General features: G+C 34.8%; 1 protein-coding gene across 4 annotated transcripts in view; it reads left to right on the forward strand.

Moving 5' to 3' along the window:
• The window catches only part of LOC137283497 (lethal(2) giant larvae protein homolog 1-like), a 120828-nt gene extending 111720 nt beyond the window's left edge, over window positions 1-9108 (forward strand). For all 4 annotated transcript variants that reach the window (XM_067815028.1, XM_067815026.1, XM_067815027.1 and 1 more), the window contains one exon: window positions 7896-9108. In XM_067815028.1, the coding sequence (XP_067671129.1) occupies window positions 7896-7900 (5 nt within the window). In that variant the 3' untranslated portion in view covers window positions 7901-9108. The remainder of the gene's footprint in view (window positions 1-7895) is intronic.
• The last annotated feature ends 6063 nt before the right edge of the window (window positions 9109-15171 follow it).

The following is a 15171-nucleotide window of genomic DNA, read 5'->3' on the forward strand; positions in this document are numbered from 1 at the left end:
TCGGCCACAGAGTGAAGTTCTAGTGACAACATGTAAACGTAGCAGAGTAACCTCCCTTGGTTAAAACCACTATCGGCACTGGGGAAACGAAATTTCATTCATATCAGTATGAAAATAGATAACATTTTTCGATGAAGTTATGATTTGATTATTTAATTAATTGACCATGTTAGACTATGAACTCTAAACATAGTGCTTGTGTACAGCACTTGCAAAACACAGTTTCATCGATCTTTTTTAGAACATCAGTTCGTTTTAGCTTCGTTTTTGAAATCAGACAATATTATCACTTGAAGTTGCAGACGACAAATGAATATGAAATTCTTATTTACAACGGTTTGTGGTAATTTGGTGTGAATATTGTCACACAAAAGACACAAAGGAATGAAATTAACTTCTTTTTTTTTTTTCACAAAATACCACTGAGGAAGCAACAGTGTCCGCCATGTCTCCCCAGACCGATACGTCTGTTAAGGAGACGTGTGAATCAAAAGGCGTGCAAAATCAGGAGACTGACCCCGGTCCCTCTGACTCTTTGAAAAAAAAAAACAATCCAAGTGTTTTCAGAAAAAAAATGGTTGCAAGAATGGCCATGGCTCTCTCAAAATGAGCTTGGTGCTATGATATGCGACTATTATAGCCAAAATAAAATGATCAATAGTTTCACAGGTGGTTGCAATAACTTTCCTACATCCACACTATTTTGAAAGACAGTAATACAGGTATTCTGGATATATGCTTTCAACCAGTTTGCTTCCATCTTAGATTATTAATCACATTAATTCCTGGTTTGCTTTTTTTTTATCTTCATTTGTTAGTCCACTGAGTATGTAAACGTAAGTGATATTGGTGACAACTTTAACAATGCAATCAGTTGTCTATGCAATATATTAATCCGTTTCATGCATCCATTGGTGGACGAGTGGAACCAGCAAATATTGAATTCAAACAGGATGTGAAAAAAGCTTGGTACAGACTGTTAATATTGTTATCATTTAAGGATGGTTTCACACATTTAACCATGTATGCAATGTTATTACATGTTTCACCATGTTAGCTGAACTTAAGCATGTTTCTCTTTATGATTTTGGTTTCATCAGTATTCAAAAATATACTGATAGCAACTCTACAAAATTACTACAGCATCCATGTGATCCACCTTATGGGATTATTGTTTGCATTACCTGCCCTGGAAAAGGGTTGGAAATCAACAAGCAGATCTTTTAGACAGGAAATTAAATATCACTTTGGTTTGTTTAGGCTTTTTTCACATGCTTAAATATACAATGATAAGAGTAGAATACGTTAACAATAATTACAGAAGACAAAGATTGACAGTCTGTCCTCAGCGACTTGCAAAATATAATTCATAGGAGACAAATGACCATTCCTTGTCACGACTTTGTTTTTATTATCCATCATCATATCTTATTGCAAGAATCTAAAATGGTTCTTGTGTACTTCCTTTACATGAGAAAAGTAACATTTTAGCATTTTCCTATACCCCAACAAATTCTGGGAATTTTGATCATCATAAAGTAAGGTTACTCATATATATGAGAGGCACCCCATTAATCCTCTCAATGCTACCGTCGAACCCATTCGACAGGAGTGCAGGATAATGACATCTCCAAATAAAACTTGCAATAATTATTCAACGAGTCGGATTTACATGTCATATGAATTATGTATGGAATGTGCTAATTCTCACCTTTTTAAATATGTAATGTTCAATACGTTTATATACCTTAAAACGAAACTCCCGCGAATTAAAAATGAGATCGCCGAATTTCTCGGCACGCAGTCGAAAATAACGGCCATTGTTGACTTCCAGCGCACCACGCCGGTGGTACCCAGTCTAATATTTTCTTCATAATGAAATATTTTTTGATAGTTTAGTCGATATTTTTTATATTTTTTGTTCCTTGACGAAGAGAAAGCTCATAAGTTTCCCATTTTCTAAAAATTAGTAACTTTCAGCTCAAATAATTATAAACAAAACCAATCTCAATGTTATCGATTGGACGAACAGAAATGATCATGGCAACGGCGGTGAACAAACAACTCCACATGTATCGTGATGCCGAAGAAAATGTGCCATCCTTTTGACACATCCAATTATTTTATCTGGAATTAATTACACGGTGTGAATAGGCAAATGTTATTGCCTCTGCACAGAAATTACCAGATTTAGCGATTTTATTTTGATTTGGTTTGATAAACCTTCCAACATTCACAAAGTTGACAGCCGTTGGTGACCCGAAAGGGCGTGGCCAAACTCGCGGTCTTTCTAAGTGACAAGATACAAAGGATGTTTGAAAATATGCGTTCATAAGCAGAATCTGAACACATATACATTGAAAGAAAACGACTCAATACCTATATAATGCAGATCATGAAACAATATCACAATATTTGTAATTGTACCCACCCTTGATGAAACCGGAAGCATGTACACGGCATGGCACTCGTGGAAGTGAAATGTGAACGAGTTGGAAAACGACCATTGAAACATTTTCTAAACTGATTCAAATTCCCGTAAGATCCATACTATACACCAGAATTACCTTTCAGTCATCCTCAGTCATTTACTGTTAGTTGTGTTCAATAGCAGTTGTCATTTGTTGCTTGTGTTGTAGTATTTCTCCTGAAGTTAGCCGTCGATGTGTTGATCTTTAGTTTAGCAAATCCGAAGTCTGACACGGGGAGACATATAAATTGTCAGTGTGTCGTAACAATAACAGAATATTCTTCTGTGTATATCGTTACAAGGAGTACAATTTTGATGATTGAAGATGTCATAAAAAAAAATCATTTTTCCTTTTGCAGAAACGAACGAAACCAGAGCTAGTGTGAGAATGTAACGCACAGTAAATGTATTTCATAAAAATAAATTACTGCTTAGAAAACAACTGTCATTGTCTTTGTGAATCAGTATTTATTTTAGACATTAAAACAGCTAAACATCACATCTTTTGTTCACGAATTTGGAGCAAAATTGAAATTATTTTGTTACTCCAAACAGCAGAGCTTTTGAAGTTAATTCTACCAAGTATAATGCAGATAATGTTTCAAATCAAATTGTTTGACGTGTGTGCATATTTGTATTAAAAAAATCATGTCATGTGGCTCAGTCCATGGTTCCATACAGCTTTTAGATATTGCACGAGTGCAATCTGAACTGCAAAATGTACCTCATGTTTATGGCCATACTTTTTACCTACTTGCACACTGTCTATGTTCATATTTTACTGTTAAAACAGACTTCATCTGGGAAACAGACTGATGATCCAAACTCTTGGAGCAGTGATTACACTGACAGTGATTGAAAGACAGACTCATTTTTTTCTTGTGATGAAATTTCATGAAGTAATATGAAATTATTATACCAGACCTAGAATAATTTTGTTGTAGTGATGTTTTGAATATGGAATATCAAAACTACAAGTGACAGATAATTAAGTGTTGAGTAGGAGGTGCAACCTATGTTAGTCTTTGGCATCAAGGTAATCATGTGGTTGCAAGTAAATTTCTTTTTTCCTAATACTGAGCTCTGCAGTGAGTGTTTTTTGTTGTCCAGTTTGGAGCTATTCTTTAAGATTTCAATTTGGATTTTTTTCATTGCAATGTGTATATGGCAAAGACATAAATATCAAATGCTTCCAGATCTTTAACGGAAGACTGCTCAGTCCTTGGCATTTTGTTATTCAAGGAAGACTGTTCTTCATGTTTCTTGTTTCATGATGGTTTAGGCTGTTGAACACTAAATAATTGGAGTATATCACCATCGGACACTTCAGCAAACAGAAACAATCCTTGAAAGTTCATTAGACCCATTTCATATTGTGACATTGCTCCTAAACCCAGGAAAAGACAATAAGGTAGAATAATATATATTTACAGAATATGAAGCCTGTTTACTTTCACCAGAGACAATATAACTTCTTATATGTATATGGTTTCTTTTTTATCAAATGATAACATTTTCTGATAAATTTACATGTACTGTTACTTCAACAACATAAATGACATTATTTGTCATGTGCAATTCAAAATAATTAAGCAAACAAAGAGGTACTGTTGAAAACAAAAATAACTCATCACCCATTTGTATTTGATGTACATTTTGGCACGATATTATGAAGAAATAAAATACACAAAATAATTTGTAACATCTATCCATATATTTTATGGCATACATGTAGTTGTAATAAAAAATTGTGCAAAACTGTCAGTTTTCCACATTACTGAAAGACATTAATTAAAATTTGGTTATTTACACGTTGCTAATGCATTGACAGATTTTAAGTGTCTTTGCCCTTGTCTATTTGAGAGAAAAATAATTGTCATATTATTAATATCATTTAACATATTTTAAAGTATATGAAAAGATTTAAAGTTGTAACCAGTTATGAAACATAAAGCATTGACAAATCTATCATAATTATTCATCAAGAATGTTAATTCATTGCATAAAATTATGAATGTAATTCAACTTGTTCTGAAGTGAGACATATAATTTTCCCAATCATGTAATATGAACGCAATTTTTATCAAATCATCTCCGATTTCATGTGAAACTATAACTGAAAATATATTTTTGTTTATAAAACATGTATACTGCAGTTCTTACTACACTACATCGTCATAAAAAGAAAAGCATGAATGTTATTTTGAAACACAAATGCCACGCCCATATCCGCGCACCTGTTGTTGAGAATGATGTTTGTACACGTTTCTGTGTTGGACCATGTGAAAAAAAAGAATAAGCTGGGATCAACATGCATCACAATTATATCTTTGCTATCTTTATATTCAGTGGACAATAAAGTAATGTGCCTAATATGAACAAAAATTCAAATAAAAGATACTACAAAACTTGCATCTGCAGTGTTGATCGACTACTGTTTCCGGGTCACGGGAGCATACAAGGTCAAACTGGTTCGGCTATGTGCGAATTATATAGTCAAAAATACACCAAGAAAATTCCATGAGCTCTGATTAATGACTTTAAACAGTTATTTGTGCTAAATTCAGACGAAATATCTCCAACTTTTCTGTTCATATTCAATAGCGAATGAATTTCATCAGGCAGTTCCCGTCTGTGACATCACATCCGGTGACCTTTGCACTTACTAGAAAACAAGTTAGATTTCACGATCTTAATTTTCGTCCGTCTTTCGTCATACTAAACGGAAATTGATACATGGAACACTTGTAGAATTAGAAATTCTCCCTCTTTCACCAGGTATTACACAGAAGAGTTCTGTAATCTTTCTTCTGACCAAAAAAACTATATTTTATGTAGGAGTTCGACCAAGCGCGCTATGTTTGTTTTTTCGTATGCGTAGCACGATTTAACACCGGCTTTTTGTGGATTTGTGCAAAAATTAATGAACCATAACACTTGATATTTGCACTCATGAATGCTTATGAATCATGTATTTTATTCTGCTATTTTCATGACATGACATGTTTAAATAAACGTAATAGTGCCATTTCAGTAAGACCTGTCATGACATCAAAAATATTATTTGTTTACGACGAACGTTTTCGATTATTTTTTTTTTCAGAATTATTTTTTAATTTGTCGTCGCGCGGATATTTGCCGATACAAATATACAAAATTAAAGCCAGATACTTATGAAATATCAGTAGTAAGAATATTGAAATCGGTTTGCGATAACTGGACAATTTATACGGTTCCTAGTATAAAACACATCCGGCTGTCAATCGAGTACTTCAGGTAAATTCAGGAAAATTTACTTTATTTATGTTTGTCTTGTAATTCATATCTGTACGTTTGAAAGTATCTGGATATTTTTTTATAATGTTTATTTTTGTATGTAGTATTAATGATCTGAATATTTTTTCAGTTGTCCCTTACTTAGTGACGCACTGAGTGTTTGAAATCACCCACCCTCTTATTAGCGCCTTATGCTGAAATTAATTCAGCAGGCTAAAGGTTAATGTCAAGGAACCCCAGCCAAACAGTGCCTGCTCTGAGAGATTTATTTGAACATCTGCAGTGTTTCTGAATGAAACATGAGCTACATCAGTAATGAACAAAAGAAATCAACCTTTGTCAGACCAGTGGACGATTTAATATGACACTGCGCTTGACAATGAGGCTCCATAGTTTTGTCAACTGATTTTCCAAGTTATTGAACTGTAAGAAGAGTTTGCTGAAACTTGATATTGTCTTAATGACAGGTACATGCATTGCTTGTGATGCACATTTCTGTAGGTCAATGAAAAAGACTTTCATTGTGGAAGTCTGATGATGGAAAACATTCAGCTATGTATAAGGTTAAAGTCTCTGTTCTAGTCAGGTTTAAAACTTTTTAAAAAAGTATCACTGCAGTGCAAGCATTTCATATTCTACTGCTTGGATGGCTTAGGATATCGAATTCCTGTGTTTTGTAACATATTGTTTTGGGGGCTCAAGTCAGCGAGCTGGCTAAAGGGCCAGGCTAGTGATCCAGCAAGGTTGAGGTGTCGGGATTGAGCCCACCTGTTGCCAGGTGTAAAAACGTAGGAGTCTGTGTGCCTAGGTGCATCAAGAATTGTGTACTTCCGAAGGAGTTGAGACTGATAATACGATGGGCCTGTTGATATTGACGGCCAGATTGAGGGAAATATGTCAGTGCCTTTTTGTGCTGCATAGATATATAAATGTCAATGTCATATTATTATAGTCTTGACATGTATTAATGTCATGGCATTTGATATTAAAAATACACATTTGATTTATTTGAGACTGTACACAGTAAAGTTCCATCTAGTGTTTATATGCCCATTTGCAGTTTCTGGAGCAGAACTTCAAAGCAATTTAATAGTCCTGAAAACAATTGCTTAAGGGCTCAGTCTAGTGTTAAGGTGGTGCCTTTGATGTTTAAGGAATTTGATGTTTTCATGATCTAATTGGGCTTAAGTGGGGCTTATTTTTGGAGATAACTCCTTAACAGGTGACTATCCCTGTTGGATAAAACCTGCTTTCCAGGTCAGTCTGATGGTGCCTTTTGATTGAGGATCAAATGGAACAGCTTTTTTGACTGAAAGGAAAAATTTGTCTTTGCAGCTTGTCCGTCTTCCATCCATAAATGTATCCTGTCTGCCACCATTAATAGTCAACCTCTCAAATGCTCACATAATTTCAATTTAGGACTTGCTACATGTATTATATAAATCAAATCATTTGTGCATGTAACAGTATAGATATTATATGGAGCAAGTATGTCTTAAGGAGTTAAATGGTTTTGGGGGGGTGGTTCTTTCATATTTTTTGTTGCATATTTATGAATGTGAAGATGGGTATAATGTGTGAAGCCCATTTCTTGAGTCCTCTGCTAAAAGCTGTCATCTTTGACCTCCACATCTTGCACATTTTCGAAGTATGAATACATTTTCTAGTTTTCATCCAAATCTATAAGGTATAGGACTTTGTTTGATGAATGGTTTCAGATCTGATTTCTCAATTTCTTTTACAAATATCGTTTGTCTTTAAGCATATGTGACATGTCCAGTCTTCATTTGTGACTGTTGAAGGTGGGTTAACTGTAATTGAAATAGTGTTTAATTTGTGTGCCAGGGCTCAATAGGTATTGAAATGGTAGAGATTGTTTTCAATGTGCTGTCACAACTTGCCCAAAATCATAGAAATATTGCCCACTATTTTTAATGGAAATTGTGATTAGTGAAGTGGAAACTATTCTTTGTCATAGTGAGGTGAGCTACCATGACAATAATATGCTCATGTAAAGGATGGCACAAATTTGTACTATAGTTAATTATTACTGAGTAAGACCATAATGTCATAATATTTTAGTTACAGGGTAATCTGTCTGCCTTGGTAATATTTTGATTTCCAACTTTTTCTTTTGGTATGATTTCAGCCTAAGGAAGGCAGCAAACATTTGGTGGACAAGAACCTTACAGACTCAGATGAGCAAGCAGTCATCAAGCAAATGACCAAACATGTAGACGCCGGGATTGCAGCAATGACAGTAACAAGTGTAGATGCTGTTACTGCTCCGTGACATATTGATGTTAGACTTGCAGGATATCATGCAGGCAGGCCGCCAAGTTTCACAATATCACAGAGGACACCCGAGTCATTTCTCACCATAAAATGCATATGGCGTAACTATTGTCTTGTGATGTTCAGTAAAATATTTGTCCTCAGCTGCTTCTGTTACAAAGAACCACCATTCCAGGCCTTGCTGCTCACTTGTTAGTGCAATGTAGTGTTTGCTTGTTAGATTGTTTTATCAGTTTGGAAGGAGGTAATGTTTCCTGCTTATCTCATAGTAGTAGATTAATACAACAGATTGTTTTCATGGTGCTATCTCATTGCAACCAGCATTCAGATAGCACTTAACTATTGATCGTCTGTTCACAACTACATACATATTTTGCTGTACACTTCTTGGTTGAATTGTAATCAGTGTTGATAAATGAAAAAAGATTTTTCATAAACCCATCATGTTTTTAAATATAATGTATTATAAATGATATACAAAAATCACTGCCTATATTGTTCATGAATCACATGGTATGTAACACCCACAAAAAAAATATTTTTAATGTATTTAATCTGAATGTGTTTTGATATGATTCATTATACTAAATATACTTTTTTTTAAACCAATTTTAGTGATATCTTGGTTATTTATTTCTATTGTAACAATCTTAATCTGCTATACAAGTCAACATTAAAGGTTGAAATCTCACATGCTCAATTTTATTTTTTTTTTTTTTTGCACATGAGGCCTTGTAATGTTTCAAATTTAAACTAGCTCAACTGTTTCTTACGATGCAATTGGATTTTAATATGGCATGCTAATTCCCTTCATGCACACTTAGCCTCTTTGCAATGTCATTGTGTTCACTTTTGGTAAAGCAAGTACCAGGATATATGCCTTTGCTTTGATAATGGCCTGAATGTAACTTTTTGTGCAGCAGTACATGCCTTTCACATATTGAAACTGGATGATGGTTTTCAAACTGTCTTGAACACCTAGGCTTCTTTTATTTTTTAAATCAATTTTGGTGTGTTTTTTATCATGAACAAATGTTGCAATAAATTTGTATGTGTTTGTGGTAAAAGGTGTTTTTATTTACTTTGCAGAACAGAAAAAGAAATAATTATTACATTGATCAGAAAAGAAACTTCTGGGGGGCAGCGCTCCAAACCCCAGACACACAGATGACACTTAAATTCTACAGTCACCTGGTCTATCCAAGAGTGAGGCATCTGATGAATGTGTCTCCATTATATTTATGCACTGGCACTCATTCATACTCCAAATGGACGAAAAAATGGGAGGGGGAGTCAAAATGCCCTAGTTTATTTTAAATGATTAAGTAAAATTATTAGTTTTTGTCAACTTCGATATTAATTTGTTCATCTAGTAATATTTTTACTAACAATTTTGTTTCTGGAGCAGAACTCAAAAAAAAACATTCAATATTTTTAGACCATAAAAGGTTGATATAATAATATAAACCTGGATGATGAACCAGTGTTAGCTGAGCCATGACCTGACAAATGACATGAAAAATATTTTTCAATGCGAAGCGAAGGTAGGACGTTGCCAATCTTTGCTTGCTTTGCTCGCTTAAAAGAAGACTTCTCATATTCTCTATGCTGCGCAACTCATTTGCGCTACAGTTTACTTGTGGTTATAGCTCACTGGCTTCTATTCTCTATTCGAGGATAGACTGAATTGTGCCGATGAAAACTTCTTTCGCACATTCGTTTAATTTTTAGAAGGCAAACATACCTTTAGTTGAAAGGTACTTGTAAGTAATAGTGATAGTTTCATGACTTAAAAAGTGAAAAATGTGGCATATGGCTGATCTGTTCTGATCCACCATATTGAAATACTACATGCCGTTGTTTTGAGTGTTTCTAGTTATTACTTCAAAAACATCTTTCACAGACACCTTTAATTCTTATGAGGGGAATATACCATCAGGTGAAATGTGTTTGCAAATAATAGTGATATAATCTAAAACAAAATGTTGGGCTGTGTGAAAAATATGGCATTGCCGATCTGATCTGATTCGCCATTGATGAGTGTGATGCTTGAGGGTTGTAGTTCCATAACTTCTTTCTTTCTTGTTGACCCTATTATTTGGCAAAACTGGAAAGGTGTTTATAACGCTTTGTGACAGTTTTACACTTTATTTTTGAGGGCAGTGTGACAGTGTGACAGTGTCAGTTAACACATGCAATAAGCAATCTGAATTAATTAATGTAAACAAAAATGTCTCAAAGTAGATTTTTTAAAAGGACAGCTGATGTTAACACGTGTTCTTATGATACTTTAACATGTTTTGGGAGGGAAGGTCGCGGTGTATCATTCATTCTTTCATTCATTCACATGTGTACTTCTTTCTTCTACTCTTTTTCTTTATTTCTTTCATTCAGAACAGAACTTTATTGCACTCAGGCCAATATCCTCGGCATATGAGGTACAAATTGCAGTTAGATGTGAATGTATAGCAGAATAGTGGTTAGCCAGAAATTTTTACAGTTTGCATGATACATTTACAGAATTTGCTGAGATTTTTCAGGACAGATATCTTTTCACACATAAATAGCAGTTTAAATTTTAACATATTTGGTCTTTTTACAAAGTGACTTGGTACATACATTGATCTAAAATGTATACATTTTAAGGTATAATGAAATTCATCACCAGTCATTTAAACAACATAATTTACATTATCTCTCACCTCTTGGTATCTTATTCCATCTTTCTTTTTCAACTGGTAAATGATGGCAAGAACTGCGAAAGTGGAGTAAGGGGATAACATTGTTAAAGGGCAGGGACGTAAGGTAACTTTCAAATTCAAACTGAGATTTCAAGAGAGTATGTTTGGCCATTTGGGGAACTGTCCACCTCTGAGCTCCAAACTTGAATAGCATTGTCATTTAAGATTGAGTGAGCTGTATTTTCTATCCAGGAAGATAAAATAGGAGACTGTGAGAGCCATACATAGCTCAAACCAGTGTTAATGAAAATGTTCTCTATGACATGAAACCCAGCTACAACCATGGGCACCTTCATTGTGGAGATTATACACCATAGAATATATAACTGAAGTTTGTACATAACTTAGACCAAAATGTTACCATGCGGGTTTTAACATCAACAAAGTGGGATTCTACCTAGTTCATCGTAAAGCATGAACAATGGGGTACCTTTTTTTTTTAACAGGTAGTACTTTTCTCATGAAACGTGCACATTTCCAAGTTGTTTCAAATTAACATATCACCAGATTTCACACCCGTACATATAAATTGGTTTGACCATCGAATCAGAGAGACATAGTTGACACTGTATTGATAAATTTAGCTGTCTACTTCTGTGTAAGACAAAATGCATGGCTTTAGTAGCTTGTTGGCAGAGATTTGATATAGTTGATGTGAAAGAACAATTTTTATCAAAAATAGCTCCAAGATATTTATATTCATTGACATATTCTAAAGGGACTTTGGGTAGAAAAATATCTTTACGCGTATCATTTTTATTACCACCAACTACAAGAACTTTCGTCTTTTTTATATTTATAGTTAATTTCCAGGTTTTGCAATAAACTTCAAAATGATTAATAGCTTTTTGGAGATCACCCCTTGAAGCTAGGAGGACGGTTTCGGCATCATATAGAAGAACTTAAAGTTTGAAGGAGAAATCTAACATGGTATTGAATGTTTCTGAGTTGATAATTACACTCGGGCATTCACTGGACATTAAGTAGCTTCTAAATCATTTAAGAACAAAGAAAATAAAACAGGAGCTAAATTTTCACCCTGCCTGATGCCAACTAAACATGGGAAAAATTCCGATTCCGCACCTTGTACACTAACGTAGGATTTTATACCATTCTCCATAGTTTATAATTTTAAAACATTTGCTGTCAAGTAATTTACTCCAGAGCGCTGCTCGCCATACACTGTCGAAGGCCTTTTTAAAATCAATAAAACAACAAAAGAGTTTCTTCTTTCTATATCTAAATAAATCTGTTAAACTATAGAGAATAAATATATAATCATTTGTAGAATACGATTTTCGAAATCAAGCTTGTGCCTGTGATAAGAGATTTTGATCTTCTATAAAGTGTTATAGTGTCTACTTCAGGACAGCCATGTCCAAATATTTCTACAGACCAAAAACTATGTAGCCAGGCTATGTCATATTTAGTTATTATTATTCAATCTACAATCTTGATCTTTATCGCTACCGCAGAGCACATTGTTTTGTCAGCTACCTTGTTCCTCTTTGTCACTTCCATTAATTACTGTATATAACATTCATGTCCTTTATTGGTCATCCCCCTTGGCTGTGTCTGTCATCACATCAGCTGTAGAAGGAAGTGCTATTAGTTTCTCTATCTTATCCATTGTTGAATCTTTGCCTGTCTATTGTTGTCAAAAACTATATATATGTATGCTCACATCTATACTGTATACTCCTAGGCCAAATGTAGAGATATCATGAAAATCAGGTAATATGATACACCCAGCCTTATCACTCATACTGCATATCTTGACCATGCTGAACACCAGTGCTTGTCACCACACATTAGACAATGTGATCATTCTCAAGCAGTTTGTTTATGAACATGTGGACACTGTTTCAACAGTGGACTGAACCCAGCTAGTTTTTAGTAACCTGATACCTCCTGTTGCTAGTTCCACATCAACAAGAATTTTTGGCGGGTGGGAGGTGTCATACTAATTACTGAATAACACGTTTACTGCTGCTGAGAGATCCTAAAAGATAGGGACTTTTCTAACATTTGGCCTAGGACTATGTAGGTGAGATGTGAGTGTGAAGGCTGGCATTCCGACTGTCTTTGTAGGGACGACCACTCGCAGGAGTATGCCGCTCGCAGGAAAAGCCCTGGGGTTGAGCTGGAAGTCCGCTCACCTCATTCATGTATACTTGTTTGTCATGTCTTGTGAAACCAACTTGTTCAAACTTCTTACACAGAACCTATGCAGACCCCTTGCATATAGGAATACCTGTCTACAACCATGCAGAATGAGCTTTGTTAATTTACTGCATGCAGACAAGGGCTGCAATGAATACACTATGTGGCGAATATGATGTGTATGACTAGTTATACTCGACAGTAAGTTGTGCAACCTTTGCTAACTTGTATGTCTACTGCAAAGCCATTCTTGCATATCTCACTTTGGAAAAGGGCATAAGGGTTCAAGTAGAACACACTTCCTTAAAAAAAATTGTAAATATTTGTTAATATTCGCTTTTGATGACCATGAATAACGAATTGAAATTCATGGAAGGCTATGGTTTGATTCACTGAATATGCTAGTGACCTCTGCAATGTACTACCTCTGAGCACCCCTCACTTGAAACTGTAGCACAGATTCTCAATTCCACTGACTACTGACCTCCATCAATCTTAAACTTAACCAAGTGAGTGAGTCTAGTATTACGCCACACTCAACAATATTCCACCAAAGGACAGCAACTTACATGGACTGGTGCAAGTCTGTATCAGTATATTTATAAGCTCCTTTGTAACATGGAAATGGGAAATACAAGAAAAAAAATGTGTACAAGCTCTTTTTTGGTGCCCCTATCAAGATATGGTGAAAATATTGCTAAAAGTGACATTAAACACAGATTGGTCATTTTAGGTGATAGAATGTAGGCACCAGGCTGTGGATGTCAATGCTGTCCTTTGTGGAGGTATGGTCATCTTTCAACACTCATCTACACTACACTCCCATCACCCGACAATTAGTGGCATATGATGGTGCAGCCAATCCATACAAATCATTCTCATGTGACTGATCGATTAGGGTAAAAAAATTGATAACGATACATGGTTTTGTCTAAGGCTTTTATGACCAACATACTGGCCTGAAGCACACAAAATTGTGAAAGATGACTCAGTACTGTTTGAATGAGGATGCCACTTCTTTATCACTTCTCACTTAATGATCCTTACAATTACTTACCAGTAATACAAATCCAAGTATAACATGCTTTACTGAAAACATGAAACATATCAAGAAAATATTCAATGTGTCTTTGAACCAACTATACCCCACTCTGTTGAATCCCAAATACCATCAATTAGTCCTTTGAATGCCACCACCTATGAAAGGTGGTATATATCACTCGGACCTAAATCTTTCCACATTGTTGTCTAAAGTTTTCACAAAAGAAAACTGACTTTGCTCAATTTTAACGTCCTGCCCTTCTTGGTCTGTGTGTTGTAGCATTCTCTCATGTCAAAATGTTTCTAATGCTCAAGTCTTGGTTAGGATTTTATTACAGAAAATGTAGATTGAACACATGCAGTCATTTACAGATTCAAACAGCTCCATTTTAATACTTTCAGATGTATTTTATGGTATATTGTATCACAAATCATAGGCAACATGGATGTAACATAAAGAAATATGTGGTATAGAAAGTGTGTAGATTATGTAAAATATGGCTACTGTCTCTGTAACTCACCTGAATTTTCCAGAATACTGATGAGATACGACAACTTATACAAGGTTATAGAGTGATAAAGAACAAAACGCTTCAAAACAACAAACATACTCACTGATGTCCGTAACTGGCTATGCAGAGACTCAAGAAATTGACAAGAATGTATATTCATCACCAGTCAGCTGATAAGTTCAAAAGTTGTAACACATATCACAACACATGACAAAATATTCTCATATCACAAAATTACTCTGCATAACTCTGAATTCAGTAGTGGTTGAACTATGGCTAAAAGTGATTTTTGTAATGATAGTCAAGGGATCATAAACATAATTCTACCATGACTTCAGTAAATACTGGATTGTGATTGGCTAATCAAAGTCATCCAGAGGTATATAATCACGTTATATACCTCTGATTTTCAAACACATCATGTACTTGTTTAAAATCTGAATAACACGGTTATGGTAGAATGGAGATAAACGTATTGTGTTTGAAAATCAGCGGTATATAACGAAATTATAATAGCTCTAAATTTTGTATTTAAAACCTCACACTACGCGTTCGGTTTTAAATCAAATTTAGAGCTATTATAATTTCGTTACATGCCTCTGATTTCCCAACACAGTATGTTTATCTCCTAAGTTTCATAAGACAAAAGGTTTAAGAGGAAATGTCAAAACAA

Source organism: Haliotis asinina, chromosome 5 (assembly GCF_037392515.1).
Source record: "Haliotis asinina isolate JCU_RB_2024 chromosome 5, JCU_Hal_asi_v2, whole genome shotgun sequence".
NCBI classification, from domain to species: domain Eukaryota; kingdom Metazoa; phylum Mollusca; class Gastropoda; order Lepetellida; family Haliotidae; genus Haliotis; species Haliotis asinina.